This window comes from Macrobrachium nipponense, chromosome 39, assembly GCF_015104395.2.
Source record: "Macrobrachium nipponense isolate FS-2020 chromosome 39, ASM1510439v2, whole genome shotgun sequence".
NCBI classification, from domain to species: Eukaryota; Metazoa; Arthropoda; class Malacostraca; order Decapoda; family Palaemonidae; genus Macrobrachium; species Macrobrachium nipponense.
The window spans coordinates 11,929,766-11,953,806 of NC_061099.1; the positions used below are offsets into that span (position 1 = coordinate 11,929,766).

The following is a 24,041-nucleotide window of genomic DNA, read 5'->3' on the forward strand; positions in this document are numbered from 1 at the left end:
CTGATTTTCATCTGTCAGCCAGGTTTGGTTAATGAAAATCTAATCTTTTATGCATAATAACATTGGTCATTTCAACATAATTTCATGTGCTCTTTTTTTTTTTCTTCAGGATGTTTACTTGTACGTATTCTATTTGAAGAAAAATATCATGTATGGTTTGTACTGGCTTATATATTAAATAATTTAAATTCCATATCATCCGTAGTTACAAAAGCCTTTGTACGTACATAGAATATTAATGCTTGTTTTTTAACATCCATAAAGTAGTTATAGAAGAACTTTATTTTCAAGTAGCAACTTTACTGATGTACTCACCGTGGTTCTGTTCTGACTCTCTCTTTATTTCTCATAAGGAGGAGGTGGGTGAGATGACAAGTGAAGAAGATCTAACAAGCAGCGAGGCCCTTACTACAACCCTGAGTGAGGATACATCCCTTCCAGCCTCACTGCAGCGTCATCTTGAGGAGATCCAGGTAGAACAGTCTAATTTCTCAGATATTTTGAAAGAGGTGGGTCAACTTCAGTTGGGTCAACTTCAGTTTGAGGCCACCCCTCCTCTGGGTGTGTCTTTAAATGGGACTTTGCCTCAGGCTGAAGTCACAGATGCTGTAGATAATACTGATGTGCAAGGACAAGAAGTTTCTGCTATAGGGGATTTCATTCCAGCTGGTCGCACCGTCATCCAGTTGCAGGCACTGAAAGATGATGGCGTCCCAATAGAAGAACCTGAAGCAGCACCAACTGAAGAACCCTTGCCAGCAGCATTAGAAACAGAAGAAGCCATACATGAAGAAAAGCCCAATATTGAAGAAGTACAAATTCCTGAGCTTCCAGAAAAAAGGGAAGATGCATATCCAGAAAAGGAAAAGGAATTTCAAACAGAAGCTCCCTCTGATGTACATGAAACAACTCCACCAGCTGTTTCAGTTCCAGAAAAGGTGTGTGAGGAACCCCGTCGTCCTTCTGGAACATGTGAAACTGAAGAAAAGAATGGGTTGAATGATGAACCTGATGCTGAGGAAGCTGTTGCTCTTCCAGTACCTGTTTCTAAAGAGGACACATCCAAACCCACAGCTGAACCTCCTGTAGTTCTTGCACGGGAAATGAGCAGTGAGGGATCTTCAGAAGCTACTGAGACTGGTGCTGACATTTCAGATCTTCGGTCATTTGCTGAAGAAAATGCTAATAAAGAAAATGCAGAGAATAACATTCCAGCTCAACAAAGTATCGTCCCACCTCTCGTAATGGAATTAAGTGTAGAGAAAGATGAAGAATCTGTGTCTGTATGCAAAGGCCAAGGCACTCAAACATCCTTTGCCTTTTCAGTAGTACCAACCCCTCAAATTGACAGTAAGGAAGATAGTACACAAACAGAAAAAGAGCAAGAAGTTGCTGTTTTAGGAATGAATACCTCATTTCGGCATGATGAGGGCGGAGTAGAAACAAAAGGTGGTAGTCATGGTCCTGTGCCTTCTCACCAAGTGACAGAAATTCTCCTTGATGCTCTTCTTCCATCTGAGACTCAGCTATTAGTTAAAGATGCACAGGTAGTTGGCTCTTCCCATGCACAAGACATAGAAATTGAAGCTAGCGAAGCCGGAGCTGTTCCATGTGTTGTCACCAGCAATGTAAGTTTAGCATTTCTTGGGCTAGAACATAGGGATGATATAACACCCTCACCATCAAATAACAGTACACTTATTGCAGATGATGCACCCGATAATGTACAACAACAAGTAAAGGATACACCAGTGGCAGCTGAGGTTGCACCAGATAATGTGCATAAGGAAGTAAAGGACACCCCAGTAGTTGATGAGAATCAGGAAGTAAAAGACACCCCAGTAGTTGATGAGAATCAGGAAGTAAAGGACACCCCAGTAGTTGATGAGAATCAGGAAGTAAAGGACACCCCAGTAATTGATGAAACTCAGGAAGCAACGGAAACACCAGCAACAGGTGCAGATGTGCTAGATAATGCAGAGCAAGGATTGGAGGATACAGTAATAGTCAATGAGAATGTACCAGATAACTCACAGCAGGAAATAAAAGATACACCAAAGCAAGAAAGTCAGGTTTTAGGAACTGAAAAGCAAGAATTAATTCCAGAATCTACTGTGTGTGAAGGTCCAGCATCTACTGTACCTGAAGGATCAGATGAAAAATTGCTTCAGAAGGCTCAGGAAACTGGGAGTGTGGTCATTTCAGAAGTAACTGTAAAGACAGAGATATCTGATACCAATGAAAAATTGCTGCCTGAAATAGGGAGCAAGAAAGCAACAGATCAGATTCCCCAGAGTGAATTACTTCCAGACAACAGTGACTTAGTAGCAAGAAATGAAGTGAGTGATACAGAAAAACCTGAAAAGGAAATATTAAAGTCATCATTGATACCTGAGAGAACAATAGGAGAACAACCTGCTGAAGTCTTGCCGAGGCCTAGCAGTCCTTTGCCCCCTCATAGACCAGAAGATGAGGAAGAATTAGAAGAAGAAGAAAAAGAGCCAGATGTTGCTCCACAGATTCCAATTACCCCTTCATTGGAAGCCATTGCAGAAGCAGTTGCAGCCGCTACTACTCGAGCAGCTCTTGATGTTATAGCTACATCTAAACCAGAATCATTCTTGACACCAGAGGAAATTCAGTCAATCACAACCAGATCAACTTTTCTAACAGAGGAAATTCCAATGGATCAGTCTCCAACATCAACTGATGAATCCTCATCTGCTACTACAGTTGTAGCTGTTAGTGACGTAGATGATGCAGTTGTATCAAAAACACAACCTCAAAATAGCACAGAAACAGCGCCTAGCAAAACATCATCGCAATCTTCTGTAGTGTATGTAGCTACCATTTCCCACTCACCATCTGGATCTCCTTCATCCACTCCTGAGATGGAACTTAGTGGAGAAGCAGTTGAGGCAGCATTAGCAGAAGCAGCACTGGAGGAAATATCAAATAACTCTGGTGTGAAGCCTAATACACAAGAAAAACCAGCAGCCCAGGAAGGCCCAGGTGCCACCACTGTCAGCCCAGTAAGAAATAGTCTTACTCTGGTGTGGCCAACACTCACCCACTAAACCCGTGTGTGCTTATTATTTAAGAAATATAGACTTTAATAACTGATACATAGCCAGTGTTTAATGTGAATGTCAATATGACATTAGTTATAAGTTTGCAAAGTGCATTAACTGTAAATTTCAAACTAATTTGATTTCCTATTATTCATTCATCATCTTTTTCTTTCATTCTTATCTTGAAAATCTTTTCATATATGGATGGTGCTTTTTTTGTTTAACTTACCACAAATGAGTTGATTGTATGAACATTTTAATTCATTGTGTTGTAATTGATAGCATGCTGTATATATTTATTTTTCTTATGTTTTATACTGCATATTTTTTTTTCAAAACCTAATATTATTTTGTACGACTGTTTCTCAGTTTTTCCAGTCAGTTTTTTTTTCAAGAATGTGGTGCATTATTCCAGTGCATATTACTAATATATGGAGTGATTATAATCACATCTTATTAACAGACTACCATTATATAAGAAATTGTAAGACAAATTCAGAAATCAGAATACTTTTTAATGGCTTATTTGAATTTTTTACTGACACTGAATACTCTCAAGTTGGTAAATAGTAAAAAGGTGATCAGTGCACAGATATGATACATGCCTTCAAAGTGTTTCACTGAGTTGGTAGTCTGTTCACCAAATGTTGGACTGAAAGAGCTACACCTTAGATAAGCCAATACACAGTGCTGTACTCCTTTCTTGTAACATGCAATTATTTTCTTCATTATTTGAACTCCACCACTTTTCTTGAGTACTATACCCCTTTGGAGGTTTTGACAGCATGTGTGTTAGTGATTTTGTCTTTTCTCACTAAGTAGGTCTCACTTTCTCTTACATGGTATTGTTATTTCATTAGAGGAACCCCAGTTACGTACTCTATCGACATGAAATTTGACATTACAGGTACAACAGACTGAAGTGCTAGTCTCTAGTTAATGGAAAACAATCCTAATTAAAATAATGGTTAATTGAGATGTTAGTAAAAGTTAAACTATTACTGCCTGAGGTTCTCCCAAACAGGAAACAATTCACCAGAACTTATTCATTTCTGTACAGAATTATGTCTTCTTGTTGGTTACAGCACAGTGATCCAGAACTAACTCCTCAGAATGTTGTGCATAAGAGATTGCAGATTCTAAAGCAGTCCCAAAGTTTCCTGAATTTGAAAACTACAATACCTGATATTTTCAGTTAGACCCATATAACATACAAGTTGATTAGGCAGTATAACATTAGTTGGCCATTAAGTTTACCTGGTCAGCCAACATACAGGAATTCTATAGTAGTTTAATGCCTATATAATTTGATAAAGTACAACCATTCAAAAAATGCCTTGTAAAAATAAAAGGAAACTTGCTTGAAAAATTATTGACCAAGAACACTGAAATAGTTCAGGTAACAGAGGATGATATCCTGATGCAAAACTCATTTTTACTTAGTGTTTCATATGCTGCATAATATATGGCAGTCAGTGGTACCTTCAAATTTAAATCTCTCTAAAGGCTAGCAAAAATATGCATGTATCATACAGACACGTACCGACTTATAACCAAAGAACAAGTAAATAGGTAATCGGACACTTCACTACAGTTACAGTTGGATGCATTTATGTATATGAAAAAGAATAATTTCAGAGTAGTTTGTGAAATGCTTAAAGCGTAGAGTATTAACTCTCATGCATTTTGTTAAATGCTCCTTCTTTCGGGACATTATTATTTTTTTTTTTCAATTTGCTGTATGTTTGTTATTTGCAGATTTTTATATCTTCTTTCTTGACTTGATTCACATTCTTTAGTTCTGTCAGTTCTAACTAACTTATGTAAAGTATTCTTTTTATTTTTTTGAATGATTTATCTTTCATTGTTCAACTTCTGTCATTGACAGGTGACACTTGTAGAAATATTTATAGTTATTGTGGCACTGTCTATCTGTTTCAGATCTTGTTAAGTTTATATGGAAGTATTTCATTTTGTGACATGTTTTAGCAATGCAAATGGGTATGAAAGTGAGAAATAAAAATTAGTACTTCGTTTCACTTCAGTTATTATTCACACACTATATTGTTTATTTATTTTATCAGTTATTATTCACACACTGTACTATATTGTTTATTTATTTATCATTAGAAACTGGATCTACACATCTCCAAAGGGCAATTCTATGTGACATTTTTACAAAATGAATCGACAGGCCAGGCACTATTGACACAAAAACTTTGTTATTTTGTACATTTGATATTACTTAATGCACTGCTAGTAACATTACAATTAACATGGTTTCATTTTTCAACATTACAAACATTTAGCACCTATGTTTGGACCATTATCACCTCAGCAAGACATGAAAAATAAATATGAAGGAATGTACTTTATTCAATAAACTATATCTGGAGATACATGGTTACCAATGAGTATTTTCAAGACTAGGATTTCAGGTGTAATAAAACTAATGCATCTTAATTGGTTTGTTGGATGGTATCTCTTTTAGTAAATTCAGTTTGCTTCATTTGTCTGCACGTTGTTGAAAATCATTGGCTTTTGGTGAAGAATCATGAGTTTCCTTCATTAAGACACTGAATAGCCCCTTGCTGTACATTTTAACTTTTTCTTTTACCCACTGAGAATGTATTTAATGATTATCTTGGATGGGCTGATAGGTTATAAGAATTTTAAACATTCTTTACCTGTTGTTAATCATTACTGAGATATTATTGTATTGATGGTGATTCTGTAGGAAGATGAAGTCCATGGATAAAAAGTGCAGTATGGGATACGTATATGAATATATTCTAGAGAGAATTAGATCAACAGATGAGTGATGGTAGATCTCTGTATATTGTACATGCGTATTGGAAACCATCCCTCAATTTAAGTAAACAACAAACCGGGTTTTGACAGAAGAATAGTAACACAACTGTAGAAAGATGAAGTTTCTCTTTTGTGAGCTGCAAGTTTAATGTGCTGAAAAAAGGAGATGGATGTTTACTTGCAGAGGTATGCAATAGTTTATCAGATGTCTGCTTTGTAATATTCAAAGTAGTGCCAAACTGTACAGCTAGACCATAAAGGATTTTTACCTTGGTCCATATAGTATTATGCTGAAGGATTGCTTACACATTGCTATAAGGTGTGGCATGTGCAGATCGTAACTGTAGTTACTTAGCTTATAAAGGTCATTGCTTCCATATTCACCAATTTATTTTGCTCTTCTTATAGAGTAAATATTATTCTACATGTAAGTATAGGGTGTATGCTCTCGGTGCCTGGCCTGTCAACAAGATGTACTATTTTATTGCACCTTTCAAGATGAAAAATGTCATGTACCGTCAGAATGCATTTTATGTTTGATGAAATAATCTCATGATTTTCCTTGCATTGTTGTAACATGTGAAAAACAATATTCTTCCTTGTTATTTATGCCACTAAAATCATTTCTTGGTGTCATATGAATAGCTTTGGTGATTCCTATTATTTAGTTCTCTCTTTTGTCAAGCTTGATTATCTATGTTTAAAAGCTGAGAAATTGTATATTTAAAATTTATGCGGGGATTATAGTGAAATGTTTAAGAGTGCAGTTTTTCTTAGTTATTTCATAGCTGTAATTCAATTTCGAAAGTTTTTAGACAAAATTTCAATATTTTTCAGTTTTTTAATATATTTCATATTCAGTAGCTGTTCGATAGTGCAAGCACGTAGTCTGCTTGTTTAGTACAGTATTCTGTCTTGAAAGTGCTTGCTTTATTTGAGTGAATTTTAATAAAGGATAAATGCCTGCATTTAGGATAGAATGCATTATGGAAAATTATTTTTCTTGAACTCATCTTACCTTTTTGGGGTTCCTCTATCTATTGACTTTCCTGTTCTTCTTTCTTATGAAATATTATAACAGATAACCATCAATTCTCTTGTGTCACTGCATTTCAAATTAATCAACCACTGTAAATAATATTAGTAAAGAAAACAACAATGGCCATGAAGTTTTGCCTTGTCAGGTACATACAACTTGCATCACAGACTGACAAATGTTTGAAAACCATTTGTCATCATGTAGTTGAGTGACTTAGAACTTAGTTCAGTATTTTACTTTTATATTTATCAGTGAGCATAGTTGACATGTTATGAAACTACTACTTTTATTGACACGTTTTACAAATATTCAGAATTTGGATGTGTTATCAGTGAAACAGTTATGGCTAAAAAAATTAACTAGTAATATTGAGACAATTTTGTTTGCAGCTAACTCTTTATATTTGTACAAAACTGTCTTTTTGTTTTGCTCATACTGGAGGTGCCTTTTCCATTCAGCTTCGTGAATGATTGAGTGGCTGGTTGGCCAAGTAGAGAGATAATTTGAATTATACTTTCAATGATTGAATACCTGAAATATTTTCTTTAAAGTGGGGTCTTTGTCTGTTAAGCTTTGTATTGTTAAAGTATCTAATATACGTCAGTTATTTCATATGATTTTAAATGTTAATTTAAACAGTAATAGAAAACATGGCTTAAAGTTAACATTTGTATATATTCTCCCAGAATAGTATGTATAAGGATTTGAAAGCTAACAATTTTGTGTTCAATTATTTTAGAAGAACGAGGATAGTCCGACATCGAGTAAGGGTTCAAGCCCCGACATGGATGAATATGAGGTCATAACCAAAGGTAAGAGTTAAGATTCATGAGTATTTCAATCTAAACATTTGTGTGCATATATGATATATAGTATGTATATGCAAATTGTCATTTATGATTAGCATTCATAAGTAGCTCAGTCACAGCCACCAAATAGTCTGCTTGGAAAGAGATGGAAAAATGCCTTCCAACCAGCACCATAGCACATGCTGTTAGAACCTATGAACAAGCAAACATCTTAGTAGTACATAGATTCTCCAATGGTCTTGGAATTTATGGAATGACTTGTTCTAGGGTTCTTTTAAGTGTATTTTGTCTGGTGAGCTTTGCATATAAGCTGTAATTTTGATTCTGTATTGTCTGGGTTTATGTTTTGTGAGTTTCTCCAGTAATAAAATTTGTCTTTTGTTGGACCAAAAAATTTTCAGTATCAATGATTCTGAATAAAAAAAAAGAAAAAAAGAATTAAGCAGCATTTTGCTGCTGGGAACACTTGTATCTTTTGGCCTGTACAAACCACAAGATGTACTTGTGTATCTATATATGATTATACAAATTGTAAACTTTTGAGTAACAGATTTTAGTTGAACAACAAAAGCCAATAAACAGATCCAAAAAATATAAGGGGTCGTTTGCCAAGACTTGTATTTTTGCCACCTTCCTATGAGTTGCATTTGTTGTGCTTTCAAAATTGATATTTTATGACTGTTGCAGAATATACTTTGGTGTCAATTATCTTTATAATTTTGCTGTGGGAAAATGAAATGCCATAGACATTAAATCTGCAATACGCATACAGCTCAAACCACATTGGATGGGAGATAGATGGTCACATGTCCTCCTGACCTAAATGGCTTTAAAACTATGACAATTGAATTTTGTTTCTCGTTGTACTTTGAAGTAAATTATTTTTATTCAAAAACATATCATCATAAATTTATTAATACTTGAAGTTTTGTGTTATTAGCAAAAAATTACAGTGATATTCATTTGCGTAAACATTTTGTAGATAACAAGTTTTAATAGCATTAATTTCTGATTTCATAATTCCGTAGTGTTCAGTATTTCCATGTACTTGAATTAGTTCTCAGGATAGGCTAATTGTCTTTTTGTAGTTCTGTTGATTAAGTTTTCTGGTAGATACGAACATTTTAACTGTTATTCTTATGTGTTTTAAGTCACTGCACTTCAGAAATCTTTCATTCTTTGTACATATTTTAATTTTCCATGATTTTATTTTAATTGTGTTGTATGTATTCTGTCATATTTATGAAAACTACTTTTGGGGATTAAAGAAATTTTATAATTTCAGCATTATTTATCAAATATTGCTGTGTAGTTACTTCTTTTAGCAGTTAATACAGTACCAGCTTGCATTTTATTCAGTTGCCAAGGCTGCTCTTAAAAGCATCCTAATTGCCTTGTTTTTTTATTGAATGTTTAACTTTTATTTCATTGCATTTATCCGAGTTTGAATAAAGGTGTAAGGCAAGGCAAAGATCAAAGATAAGATTTCATGGTATATTCATGATCTGTATGCACAGTATATGACCTTTGAATTTTTCAATTTGTCATCGTCTTAAGATTAGATTTCCTAGAAAAAAAACAATGAAAAAGTAAATACATTATTTGCGTTATTCACTATAACATATGTATTTGTAATTTGAGGTTTAATATATAAATGTACTCCTCAGAATTGTCCCTCTTTAAGAAAACAGGGAAAGAAGAATGGTAGAGGAAAACCAACCAAATTCATGACTTTAGGTAGGAAAAGTCTTAGTTCAGAAGGGATACCAAATAAAATTAAATAATGATGAATGCTAGGGTTACAGTACATATTTTGTTAATGATCAGATTACAGCAATGGTATGTTAAGGGGACAAACACAAAAATATTAAGTAGAATAGACTTATTAAAATGACTGTATTTAAAGATAAAAACTGGTTTTGACAAAATAATGGCAGTGTACAGATCTATGAAAAAATCAAGTGCTGTAGTTCTTGGCTTCGTTCTTCAAAAATTTATAAATATATAACCAGAAGAGATAAGACTAATGTATGAAAACAATTTTATACAAATAATATATGTAAGTGCACATTGTACCCTTACATATAAGTAATCATAAAATCTTCTCTCATATTTCATGGATGCCTTGTATACACTTATATTTAAACTAGGCCTCTGCTATTTGAGTAATGAAGCTGAAGCTTTTAATACATTTATGTTGCATCTCTTTGCAGAGTGCATGGACGCACATTAGTAGAAAGGTCCAGCAGTTACATTTATTCTAGTTACATCGCCTTCAGATATCAAACTAACTACTATTACAGTTCCCTAACCAATAGATGTCTATTGTTTATCTCCTTACAAACCTCTGTCGTTCATCTGAATGTATATTATGTCATCGAATTTATCATTTCTGAACTAGGACATAAACACAGACAGTAGCGTACAAGTCACAATTCCAAGAGTGAAGAACTTTTGTAAAGAAAATGCAATCTTGAAAGAAGCTGCCCTTTTCTTTGGTGATTTTCGAAGATTTCATTCTCCTGTAGTATTCAAAGTGTCCACTTTTGGATTTCATCTTTATTGTCTTGTAAGCCAGATACATTTCTCTTTTGTTTTTTTGCATATGTTTCGTTTTTTGCATAACTTCTTGACCTTTGACATTCTATTTACATATCTTAGTATGATGTTTAACTCCATAATTATCAGTAAAAGACTGACCATCCACCTTCAGTGACCTGTATCTTGTAGAGAGCCATGGCATCCCTGTCTTGTTCATGCAAATAATTACTCTGTTTTTTAGTTTTCATTTTGTTTAGCCTCCCTTTCCTTTCTTTCCTATTCTTCCTCCACCTTCTTTTCTCATCTAATGCAGCAGTTCAACATGCACCCAAGAAGAGATTTTTATAAGGCAAGGAGTGTCATTTTGAATTTCATTCAAGAAATAGTGTCAGTAATTTATGATTTTTCAGTGTGTGCTAATACTTTTTTATTATTATCAAAACTGAGATTTATAAACCTCACAAATTTTTATCCATGTCCTTGGAAGATGCAATACCATACAGTTGAATTTCTGTATCCTTCTGTAAATGCCGGCAGTAAGTGTGTTGTGGCATGCTTTCAATACTAATGATTTTGGCTTATCTCTTACATAGTACATATGTGGAATTAGTATAAGCCTTGTTTTGTATTATGCTGCTCTGTCTTTTGAGTTGACTTGATCCCATCCCTTTACAGAACAAAGGTGGAATTAGCATCCGCTTTACTTCTATTCCCCCTTTTATGCTTTAATGACTTAATCTTTTAACTCAAATTAGAATTCCTTAGTAGGAAGATCTGTACTTAGAATGTGCAGTACAGTATCATTGACATTACTGTGTAGTGTAGTAACACTGATCAAGGTTAAATTTCACTCATGTCCTCTCTTACATAGAAATGGGATGCTGAGAACTCCACCATACAGTATCTTGAAAAATATTTGATAATTGACTCATGAACTTTCACATTAGCACTTGTATCTCATTTTGTAAAAGGAGTCACAATTCACTCTGCCTACTACATACTTATATGTAATACAGGTAAAGGCTCACTTTAGGTTTTGCATAGAATTTTAACAGTAGTTAATTAACTTATGTGTTTGTAAATCTTTTCACATTTGTTAGAGTGAGTTTTTAGAATCGCGAATGTCTTTACGTACTTTGTCTCGACTGTGTTATTATTTGGAGGTACTACTTGCACCTTTCTGTCATCCATCAGTTTAGCCTTTTAAGTTTCATGTGCTCGTTTCATTATAGATCAGCATATTATGGTTAGCAAAAGATAAAGTGAGGGAAGAAAATGACTTTTATTTTTGAATCCGGTCATTTCTTTTGTAAATTTAGCTGATTTTTCTTGAATGAAAATGTAACACTTGAGTAGGATGCAGAAGCTTAGCTATATTTTGTAAGTACAAATTGAAAAAGGGTCTGCTTTTAAGTAAAATACACTTGAATTAATGGAATACAAACAAAAGAACACACTCATTTTCAGAGGTAAGTGCAATGCAACCCTCTCAGTATCTATGGAGCGCCTTTAATTAAACTGACTAACCTTTCACTTTGGGTTTGGATAAGTTTTGTTTTCTTTGACAATCGTAATTCATCTATGTATTAATAATAAAGTGCCATATTAATATTTCAATTATTTCTTTTTCATCTGTAATTCTAGACTCTAGAAATGGTTACCAATCTAATGCAGTATTTATTTAAATTTAATGTTTAAAGATGTTCACTTTATCTAATAGTAGACTAAGATGGCTATAGTGTGGCTTTAAATTTTGGCTTCTTATTACAATAATCTCCAATGCTCAGCAAACAAAATCCTTATGCTTTTGGCACTGAGATTAACCATCATCATTGTAACGCTCACTCAGTCTGTTGTTACTTAATTGAAACAGGACTCTGCAGTAATTAACGCTGATCAGATTTGGCCTTAGAATTAATCTCTCTCTCTCTCTCTCTCTTTCTTTTCATTCCACGTTTGCAATGCATCATCTCCCTTTTGCATCCATTGTAATCTTAACTTTTTCTCCTTCAGAGGAAGACCACACAACTACTGCAACAAAAGAAAAGAATTTGAAGGAAGGGGCTGAAACAGCAAAGGTTGGTTAAGGAAAGATTTAATCTAATATTTGTATGTATATGTAATAGTATAAATAATTGCTTGTTTAGTGTCATTATTTGGTTGTATATCTGGAACAAAATGCTGTCTTCATATTTACCCTTTCAGTATTTTATTTGCAGATTGAAACCAAGATGAGTGCAACTGCTGCTCAGAAAGTAGAAGAAACCACGGAGGTAGAAGAGGAAGTTGAAAATGAAGAAGAGGAAGAGGAGGAAGAAGAAGTAGAGGAGGAAGAGGAAGTTGAAGAGGTCCCAAAGAAAGACAGTGCAACCAAAAGACCAGCAGCAGCAGCAGCAGCAGCCAAAGCAGCAGCACCACCAAAAAGTGATGCTGTGACAGAGGAAACATCAGATGATGAATGATGAGAAAAAATAAGAAAAGAATGAATCGTTATCTCATATATCATGAATTTAAACTGGCAGCCATAAATGACACATTCAACATTATGAGTGATGATTTCTTCCCTTTGCGAAGGAGATAGGATGGCCATAGATGTGAAGTAGTTTATTTATGTAGCAGCTTCCTCAGGAATGTAAGTAAGGTTTGAGATTTGATACTTATTGTGTACAGCTTTTATAATCTGCAGTTCTGAATATTAAATTTGATTATGGCACAATCATGATTACTTTTCTCAATGAATGTAACAGCAATTTGGTGCAAAATTGTGTTGCTGTACATGAACTTACGGTCATACACCTAAATTGATCCATGGCAATCTGTGAGTGAACAGGTTTTTCTTCAAAATCGTCTGCATCAGACTGGGCTATCTTAAATGTATACGGCATGTGATGTGAGACTGAACCATTCACTGCCCACTTATATATATGAAAAATTTTCCAGAATGTCAACATTAACTGTATCATGGTCTAAGCGTACATTGTTTAGAAATGAGTCAGATCTGACACTGCTGAGTTGGAACATAACTAAACTCTTTCACATCTACATCAGTCATTTTCCAAACTCATGAATGCTCGAAACACCTCCAGTGCTGTCTTTGTGACGTGTTGATGATACACAGAAAAACATCAAAGAAACGCAGGTGAAGCTGACAAGGTAGATCCTGTCTTAATCCCAGAAACATAGACTTGGAATACTTAAGCATTCGTAGCCAAGTTTGACCCAAGTTGATCGCAGTATGAATAAGTGGATGAATAATGACGAAGTGTGTAGCTATGATTTATTTGTATACTGACAAATCCAGTTTTATCCATTTGGAATATTCATTTGAGTACAGTTTTTTAATTACCTGTGATAATTTTGTTTAAATCTTTGCTTGCATCAAAGAATGAACAACTGCAGGGTAGCCATCAGAATTGCAGTATCATTTATTCTTAAAAGCATTGAGAATTTCTATTCAAAGATTACTTATTATTACTCATTCTTATGATAGAACATTCAAGGTCATTTGAAATTAAAATATCAAATGTTTTCATTAAACAGTAAAGGCTCTTATTATTATTATATTATTATTCTACTGTTTTGTTATATATATATAATATATATATACAGTGTACACAAATTAAATGTATATTCTTAAACTCAAATGATTATCACTGATTTTGTAAGCCTGACACTATTTAGATTTAGTGTGGAAGCAGTATGAATTTAGCCATTTGCTAGAGTGAACTGGAACCTTTAAAAAAATTGGTACTGTACAGTATATGGTTTCAGATAAGATAGTGTACAGTGTTACGAATCTTGAATACATAACATACGAAATTAGCATAAAATCTAGGGTAATTTTAAACAATTTGCATTACAAGGAACTGATTTAAGAAGTATTTGTTATTTGTTTCTTTATTTACAACAAAGTCTGTTTGTAAAAAAAATATCCTTTAAAGCTGGAATTATAAAAGCAGCTTTGTAATGAAATCTTATTTATCTTGCTTCTTAATTTTATTTTAGTTTTAAATTTCTATCTTATAAGGTAATTATTATGCTTCATTCTCAGCAATTAAGGGGAGTTCTTACAAGGGGGAATAGCCTTTGTCCTATGAAATGCATGACAATTCATACAGGAGTTTTCATATATTTTCCTGCTTTGCACTTAAAGATTTCAGAAGCATCGAAAATTTTTATGTGACCATCTAGAAACCTCTTTCTCCACTTGTTTGTCCTAAGAATTCACTACGTCGGAAATTAAAGTGTTTTGATTTTGATTTTCATCTCCATTTAGGTGTTGGATGGTAGCTGTAATGAAGTAATGACAACCAACGTGCAGTGAAGATTTATATCATTTTTAAAGGAATTTATTATATGAATATCTCCGAAGGCTACTTTTGCAGGCAATGTATCCTGTTACATTATATATGGAAATTATGCTAGTTAACTCCTTATAGCTTCTTGAATGGATTGCCATACTGTATGTGAAAGTAGATGCCCAATTTTGTATTGAGGTTTTCTATTTTTCCATACTGAATTAAAGTATATCAGATATTTTAAGAGCATCCAGTGTTTTCTGTCTGGTCTCTAAGGAAATGGTACACATAGGTGCATCACTGTCTTGGCTTGTTACTTAGTGGAGAAAACATGTTTTATGCAAAATAAATCTGCAGTGTAATTACTTGTTAAAGGTGAATGATTCTTTCTGTGTTAAGGAAGAGAAATGTATATAGAGCTTAAATTTCACTATTTTTTCACGTTAACACGAGGCTCTCCCTTATGTACAAAACTGAGAAGAACTGATGACACAGGATGATCCAGTTGGTGTTGGTGATGATAGATAAACTGTGAAGTAAGATGACAACTGATAAAAGAATCCTTATCAAGGCGCATCATTGCTGAGGCCGTAATGTACATATATGTCTCATTTCCTTTTGTACAGCATGCAGCAAACATTACAGTTCAGCTATAGTAATATGTATTTATATTCACGATAAGGTTAGTAGTACATTTTCCTTTGTCCAAGAAATTGTACTATAATTAAATTAACAGGTTTTACCAAATCATGCACAGTGGATTGCGAGTCAGTAACTATTCCTTACCCTTTAAATTCTCAAACCCTTTTAGCCAGCCCTTTGAGAAACTGTATTCTTCACGTGTTGATTTAGTTCAATTATCTTTGATAGCTGACTAATCTAAAATACAACTGTTTTTCCTATTAGGAATTTTTGGTTCTTTATAGATTTCCTCTTCAAGAACTATTCACCAATTGTGCTTTTCATGCCTGGCTCATGGAAGCTCGTCTCACTTGGCTATGGACAAGATCTGATCGATATAAGCATTCTTATGAATTCATTGTTGTTATGTTTTGAAGTGACTTCATTTTCTTTTGTGCATTTTTGAAAGTCCTCAAGGATACACATTTTTGTTCCTCATATAAATATAAAGCATTTATGTTTCTAGACAGTTGTATGTGATAAAGTTCTGTTACTGTGAGTAATGTCATTAGGATATATGTCATTACTGGAATGTTGTGGCAGTCATTGATTATATTTATATACAGTATATATTTATAGATGTATAAATATATATCTGTATATGTAGAGTATATGTATTTATATATATACATACATGTATATTATGTACTATACAGTATGTATACATGTGTATATTGTTATACATAAATGTGTATATTAAAGTAATCAGTCCATTCAGTGTAGGTCAGGGAATTGATTACTCCTCCTCCTCATGTAGGCTACAAAATCCTTTTCTGTATTTAAATATAATTCTTTTACTGAGTTATCATGGGTTGTGAGTTAGTTTAGATGAGGGAAGCACTGAGCTTCGTATCTCAACCGAGATGGAGAAATTTATTTTTAAATGCTGTTGGATCTGTGGAAGGTTGCTTTAACACACACCATACTGTATATAAAAATATGCACAATATGTATGTATATACACTGGTATATATGTATGTATATATGTGCATATGTATGTACATATATAAATATATGTATGATATGAAAGTGGTAGATTACTATTTTAGAGTAATATTACACTAAGTGCATCATCATTGTTGCCAAGAGTATGACTTGCAGTTACGATTTATATAATTAGCATTTAACCATCTCAGTATCCCTTTCCCTTTTCAACTGCGCTGCTCTAGCCTAAGGTCCCTCTATTTCAATTTTCATATACTACTGTTTATTCTGTGTATAGTTCTATTTTTTATTTTTCTTATGGTTACATTCAGGCTTTTTTCTTGTTTTTTTTCTGATACCTGACAGATTTTAGCATTATAAAGAGAGCAGACTACTACAATTCAGACAAGCAAATAAACGTGATCCTTCTCACTCTCTCTCTCTCTCTCTCTCTCTCTCTCCAAATTCTCAACCTGTGTTAGTTTTTAATATATTCAGGCACAAGAATCTGCTGGTTTTATTTAAGTGTGTAATTATTAGTGGATCAAGCAATATATATATACATTCTAGTCATTTGTATAATCTAGTCTATTTTGGAATCGGTTTAGTATGTTGGTTATTCAGGTGTTGACACATAAAATTTGTGAATCAATACTTAATAAATCATATTACACTGTCTTTGCCTTTTTCTTTGCTTTTAGACTGTTCCACATCTTTAGGTGGATAAACAGACATTGCTTATATGTTTAATCTTACCCTGATACATACTAGCACTGCTTACTTTAGGATCAGTTTACTGACCCAAGGGCTGTGAAGCAGTTCTTTTACCAAGGGAGCTGTTTCACGCAAAGGATTTGCTTCTTTCTCCTCCCAATAGATATGAAGTTTATGATATACTGACGAAGGCAATCCTGCTAAGATTTAGTAATGCATGATAGTATGCAACAGAAATTTTACTTACAAAGATGAACTTCTTTTTGATTGATTATATTTACATTAAATATTCTGACCACATTATATAAATGAAACTCTTTGCAGCTCCCTGTCCATATGCAGAATTGCAGGATATAAATTTCTATTATTCACAGGACCAAATTTCCAACGTTTTGTGGGGACAGTGACGTTTTAGGAATGTGTTCCCTCTCTCCATTGCTTCTTTCTGATAGGGAATTCACTCACTAGGCAAACAGCATTATATCTGCAAGTGCAGTTTATTTTGAGAAAGATATATATTATATTTATATTAGTATATATATATATATATATATATAATATATATATATATATATATATATATATATATATATATATATATATATATACAGGCGGTCCCCGGGTTACGACGGGGGTTCCATTCTTGAGACGCATCGTAAGCCGAAAATCATCGCAAGCCGGAACATCGTCAAAACTCCTAAGAAAACCTTACTTTTAATGCTTTTGGGTGCATTGAAAACTATGTAAACTGCATTCTTATGGCATTTTTCATAAAAAAACCTACAAATTGATTATTTTGCATTTTTGGTGTCATATTTCATCTCCAGATAAGCGTTGTAGGCGTCGTAACCATGGAACATGCGTCGTAACCATGGAACATGCGTCGTAACCCTGGAAAATAACCTCTATTGACAAGCGTCGTAACCTTGGAACATCGTAAGCGGACACCGTTGTAACCCGGGGACTGCCTGGTGATATATATATATATATATATATATATATATATATATATATATATATATATATATATATATATATATATATATATATATAGATAGGATATGCAGGAACTTCCATATACATTCATAACTTCAGGAAAGCCGAAGACACATGACGAGTTAAAAGGGTTTATTCGTAAAGAAACGTTTCGCACAAGGAACTTTGTGCATCATCAGTCTGTTAAAAATAAAAGTACATTTTAAATTAATAAAAGCAAAATACAAATAAAAATTACAATCTAAAATTTTGAATTTAAAAATTATAATTAAAAATTAGAGCATAATTCAAAGTTAAAAGTGAAATAAGAACATTAAAACACGACTACTAAAACACCAACCATTCGCTAAGAAAGAGGAGAGAGAGAATGACTAGAATTGAGATTGAGGTCAGAAAGAATACTATGCCAGGTATAGCGGAGACGATGAACTACCGCTATTCAATGAGGGAACAAGTCTTTTAATAAATAATGACTCGAGTGTTGTTAAATACTCAGAGTCCTTATTGTAACCTAAAATGGAGAAGTGCTGTTCTTGACTTCGATCTTACATTAGATGCATGATTTTTGATATTTGAATGCTCTGGTCTACTTAATCTCTGGCCAGTTCTAAAACTATACCCCAGTGGGGCTGCAATATCGCATTTGCAACAGCCTCTTGGTAGATCCAACGTAAATACCAGGACATCCTGGGCACGTAAATTTATACACAACATTAGACCTCATAAAAGGCTGCAGACGATCTTTAAAGCAGAACAGGGAGCCAATTTTACTCGGGTTATTTGATATTAATTTTAATTTTAAGCATGGAATTTCACCTTCAATGATTTGAGTGAGTTTCTTTGACAGTTTCAGGTTGGAAATATAAGGAATCGAGGCATACATGAGTTTCTTTGGAACGTCAACAATCGGTGGTACTGGTTTCAGATATTTAGTTAAAATTTTGAATTAATTAATTTTCTGAACTAAGTCTTTGGGATATGAATTTTGTTGGAAAAAAGATAGTAAAAATTCTATTTCCCTATGAAAAATGTCCCAACTCGAAGAGTACTTCAAGGCTCTATGAACTAAAGTGGAGATAGTGTTAAGTTTAAAACTTCTTTGGCAGGAGCTGTAAAAATTATTGGCTAGACCAGTATACGTTGATGGTCAATTCTGTTAACGCAAATGTCTAAGAATGGTAGACAATTTTCCTTTTCCTCTTCTATAGTGAACTTGATATTAAATTATAATTTTTAAATTAAACAAAAATTTTAGATTGTAATTTTTATTTGTATTTTGCTTTTATTAATTTAAAATGTACTTTTATTTTTAACAGACTGATGATGCACAAAGTTCCTTGTGCGAAACGTTTCTTTACGAATCAACCCTTTTAACTCGTCATGTGTCTTCGGCTTTCCTGAAGTTATGAATAGAATATATATCTATATTATATATTATATGTATATATAATAATATATATAATATCTAATATATTATATAATAAGTTTTATATAATTATTATATAGTATATGTTTGTTTCATGTACTCTTGTATTACAGTAAAAGGCATTCACTTCAATATATATATATATATATAATATATATATATATATATACTATATATAATATATATATAGTATATATATAATATACATATATAATTCTATATATACATATATATATTATATATATAATATACAGGCAGTCCCCGGGTTACGACGGGTCGGCTTTACGACGTTCCGAGGTTAAGGCGCTTTTCAATTCTATCATCAGAAATTATTTCCAGGGTTACAAAGCATGTTCCAGGGTTACAACACTACAACGCTCATCTGGCAGAAGAAATATGACACCAAAATTGCAAAATCATCAATATTTGAAGGTTTATGTTAAATGCAATAAGAAAGCAGTTTACTTAGTTTTCAATGAACCCAAAGCATTAAAAGTAAGGTTTTCTTAGGATTTTTTACGATGTTCCGGCTTACAACGATTTTCTTCCAGTTACGACACGCCTCAAGAACAGAACCCCCGTCATAACTCGGGACTGCCTTTTCTATATATATAGTATAATATATATATATATATATAATATATATATATTATATATACATCTATATATAATATATACATATAAATTGTATATATATATATTATATATATATATATATATATATATATATATATATATATATATATATATATATATATATATATGGAACACCTGCATCATCTTTTAAGAGATCAAGCATTGTCCTATTAAATAAAGTTGAGTTCATATTAAGCTCTCTCTCTCTCTCTCTCTCTCTCTCTCTCTCTCTCTCTCTCTCTCTCTCTCTCTCTCTCTCTCTCTCTCGTATTAACGGTCTTTTTCACCTTTTGTGTTCTAGGACTTTCCTAATAAAGAGTCAAAGGCGTTTTAATGGAACAATACGAATTTTAAGTTTGTTTGAATTCTTGGTGAGTCCATGAATACAGTGTATTTAGAAGGAAAGCATTTAATGTGAAAAGTCTCATTCATTATTTATTTGGTGAGATTTACTTGCAATCATTCACCAATTTATGAATTTCAGTTATAAATATATTACCAAAAGAGGAACAAATAGTGTAAGAACGTAGTTGTGACCTCTCAGACAATAAGGTTTACATATTGTATCACACCTTAAAATAAAAGATTTTGGTATATTTAAGCTTATTTGAGGACTGGCGATGAATCATATGCTAAAAATCAGACATTTCATGAAGAATAGTATCATATTTTTGCAGTATTTGCTCTCAACTTTGGATTTGACACAGGGAACGCAATCTACATATAGCTCACATCTGTAGGTAAGTGAACGCATTGTTTACGTTTAGAATTTCCATTGGAGAAGTTTGCATTTTTAGATTAGCCATTGTGACTTTTAGTTGGGATTTTCGTGTGTCTCTAATTTTCCATTATCTTCCATCCCTGTCTGAATTGGATTCTGCAGGACTGCGGAGTAAGTGAAAACTTACGTTGGCCTAATATAGCCATTTTTTGTATATACCTACTAGTACTACTAGGTATACCCAGTAACCTATTACCACACAGGTGGGCGTTTGTTGCCATTTATAGGTAAAACCGCCGAGAGTTTTAATGGAATTTAGACGAATTCATCAATAATTTTTGTGTCAAATGTATGGTTACTCCGTTAAAACTCCCCAATATAATAAGACCTCAATGGGAAGAAGATGGTTTTGGTCAGAGAACGAAAACTAGGTATAGCCTACCTAAGTACGGTACAAAAAAAAAAAAAAAAAAATAGCTAAACCAATCATAGGTAGGCCTAAGTTATGGTTTCCCACTGTCCGTTAGGCTATAGGTAGTAGGTAGGGTATAAAAATAAACTTGCATGCAAGAAAGCAAACAGGCTTTATAGCTAAGCCTCCTTTGTCAGTTTGAGTTTTATTAATTGTATGTGGGAGTAGGCCTATTTAGGTAGGTAGCTAGTTGGTATGTGGTTGGTTCATGGGCCTATGCAGATTACACCACCATGGACAGCCTAGTAGGCTATTGTTTGTTTTCCATAATTATGGGTGGTCACCGAGTGACCAATTATTGTACCTACTAGGCTAATTGGTTTTAGAAAGTTGTTTTTTCGAATAAAGAAAGTGTTTTCTTTAAGGTCTACCTTTGTGCAGCTAATTTTTATTTTATTTTACTTTTAAACCATAGGGTAAACAATCACGGACGATCCACCATCATCACGCTGGACGGGTCTTATTCACTCTATATTTAATTGATGAAACAAGAATACAATTACAACTCTAAGCATACCATTCAAAAGATTGAAGTTTCGTCAACATAATGTGATATATGATAGCCCCATACGAACTAAAGTAAGCATGTGACGCTCTTCGTAAAATATGTTTTCAAGGCAGTTTTGAAATCCAATATGGCGGCTATTGTGTGGCTGGACTGGTCTGGTCACGGATGGACACCATCTTTCCCAGCCTTCCCAGCACTCATTTGGACAATGTTAGCGTATATATGTAACGTTTATTGATCTTACTCAAGATTGCAGTTGTAATCAGCATAGTAAAACAACATTTTGTTGCCTATATTAGTGAAAGTATGAAACTTTTTATTCCCGTGGTCATGGTTTGAACTGAATTAATTTTTACCTTGTAATCGGTGGTTTTATCCTTACTGCCATCACAACTGAAACTCCACAGTGCTTATTTGATTGTTATTTACACATTTTGGTCTTAATTCACTCCACATTGCATTTGAACCACGTTGCTGTTCATGGTTCCTAAGCACGCACTCCACAAACACAGTTACGAGCAGCAGACAACGACAATGCAAAGTTTTATTCCCTTAATTGTTTACTTTACTCATTATTTAGTTCAACTTTACTTTATTTCAAAATGTTTATTTAATTCATGTCTATTACCCATTTTTTGCAACCGAATTACCCCCAAAAATTACAGATATTTCTAAAGTAGATACATTCCAATGTTTCTAACCTTGTCGTACATCTGGCTGCCGAAAACCATAGCGGAGCAGACTACAGATAAGTGGATTAAATATATATATTTTTTTTTTTTTTTTGCTAGCACTTTTCATTGGTTTAAGTCTACGTATACTATTAGTATTTTGATTTTTTAAATAACTGTATGCCAGAAATAATTGTAACCTTTAATGTTTGCATGCTAAGAATGGCAAAATCATCGTTGCCACATTAGTGGAGCTTCACACATACGTCGATGCATTATTATAAACTGTTTCCATGAATTCTAGTTGTCATAGTAATGCAATAATGATAAAATTGCTTTAATATTTATGTATATATACTTTCAATACTTAGGCTAATTTCACTAATTTCCACATTTTGTGTAAGTCTTATACCCAGTTTGCAGGGTGAACACATACCAATTGGCAACAGAGAGAGAGAGAGAAAGGTAGGCGAAGGAAGGAGGACAGGGGTGGCGGTGGAGGGGCAGGGGAGAGGGTTGGTGGAGCTTTTTACGCGTGTTCGTATCCATTTCTGGATAATATAGTTTTTGTCTCTTGGTACAAGGACAAGTGTCGTTATTCTTTACGATTAGTGATTCACGATACCCTTATAAATTACGGCACTGGGTGTAATGCACTACGTATAGTAAAATCTCTTTCTGATATGAGTGTTCGTTACAGAAATATTGCCAAAAAACGTGCTTGCACTGTCTCTGAAACCCATAGTAGGTATGCTGCTTAGTTGTCAATCGAGTTTTTTGTAATCAAGTATTTTTTACAAGCTAGTGTATAAATTTGTATTTTTCTCAATCAAAACAAATGCCCCTCAGTGCTAACTTTCCTCTTTTAACGACTTCCTGGTCATTCCAAATTCAGTCCCATTAACCCTCTTACGCCGATTGGACGTATTAAACGTCGAGTCAAAATGTCTCTCGTAAGCCGATTGGACGTATCATACGTCGGCTCAAAAAAGTTTTTTAAAAATTCGCGGAAAAATATACTTATAGGCCTACCAGCCGAAAACTTTTGTATCACGCGCCTTGGGGGATGCTGGGAGTTCACGGATCAAGGCGTTGTTTTGTTTACATCGCTTACGCAGGCGCGCAAGCGCGAATTTCTTTCTTATCGCACTAAAAGTATCAGTGACACATCTCGGAAATTATTTTGTCACTTTGACATAATTATTGCACCATTTTAAATTATCCTTTACATGAAGTATTATATATGAAAATGTGCGCAATTTCATGCACAATACAACTAAAAAATACTCATGATTGTAGCTTTTATCAATTTTGAAATATTTCATATAAATAACGATAAGTGCAAAATTTCAACCTTCGGTCAACTTTGACTCTACAGAAATGGTCGAGAAACGCAATTGTAAGCTAAAAATTCTTATATTATAGTAATATTCAATCATTTGCCTTCATTTTGCAACAAATTGGACGTCTCTAGCACAATATTTCGATTTATGGTGAATTTATGAAAAAACTTTTTCCTTACGTTCGTGCGATAACTCTTCCGATAAATTTTTTCGTGCGATTGTCCTAATGTTTGCACCCTTTTAAATTTGCCGTTACATAAAGTTTTATATATGGAAATGTGCGCAATTTCATGCACAATACAACAAAAAACAACCCATGGTTGTAGCTTTTATCAGTTTTGAAATATTTTCATATAAATAACGTTAAGTGCAAAAAATTT

General features: G+C 33.5%; 1 protein-coding gene and 1 long non-coding RNA gene across 16 annotated transcripts in view; both read left to right on the forward strand.

The window, feature by feature from the left end:
- LOC135210121 (titin-like) overlaps window positions 1-16,851 on the forward strand; it is a 117,910-nt gene extending 101,059 nt beyond the window's left edge. For 12 of the 14 annotated variants that reach the window (XM_064242927.1, XM_064242930.1, XM_064242929.1 and 9 more), the window contains 4 exons: window positions 354-3,032; window positions 7,661-7,733; window positions 12,285-12,349; window positions 12,491-16,851. In XM_064242927.1, coding sequence (XP_064098997.1) covers window positions 354-3,032; window positions 7,661-7,733; window positions 12,285-12,349; window positions 12,491-12,733 — 3,060 coding nt within the window. In that variant the 3' untranslated portion in view covers window positions 12,734-16,851. The other 2 variants (XR_010313463.1, XM_064242932.1) reach the window with 2 other exon arrangements.
- Window positions 16,852-20,723: 3,872 nt separating this feature from the next.
- LOC135210126 (uncharacterized) overlaps window positions 20,724-24,041 on the forward strand; it is a 104,596-nt gene continuing 101,278 nt past the window's right edge. For both annotated transcript variants that reach the window (XR_010313465.1, XR_010313464.1), the window contains exon 1: window positions 20,724-20,838. This is a non-coding gene — a long non-coding RNA (uncharacterized LOC135210126). The remainder of the gene's footprint in view (window positions 20,839-24,041) is intronic.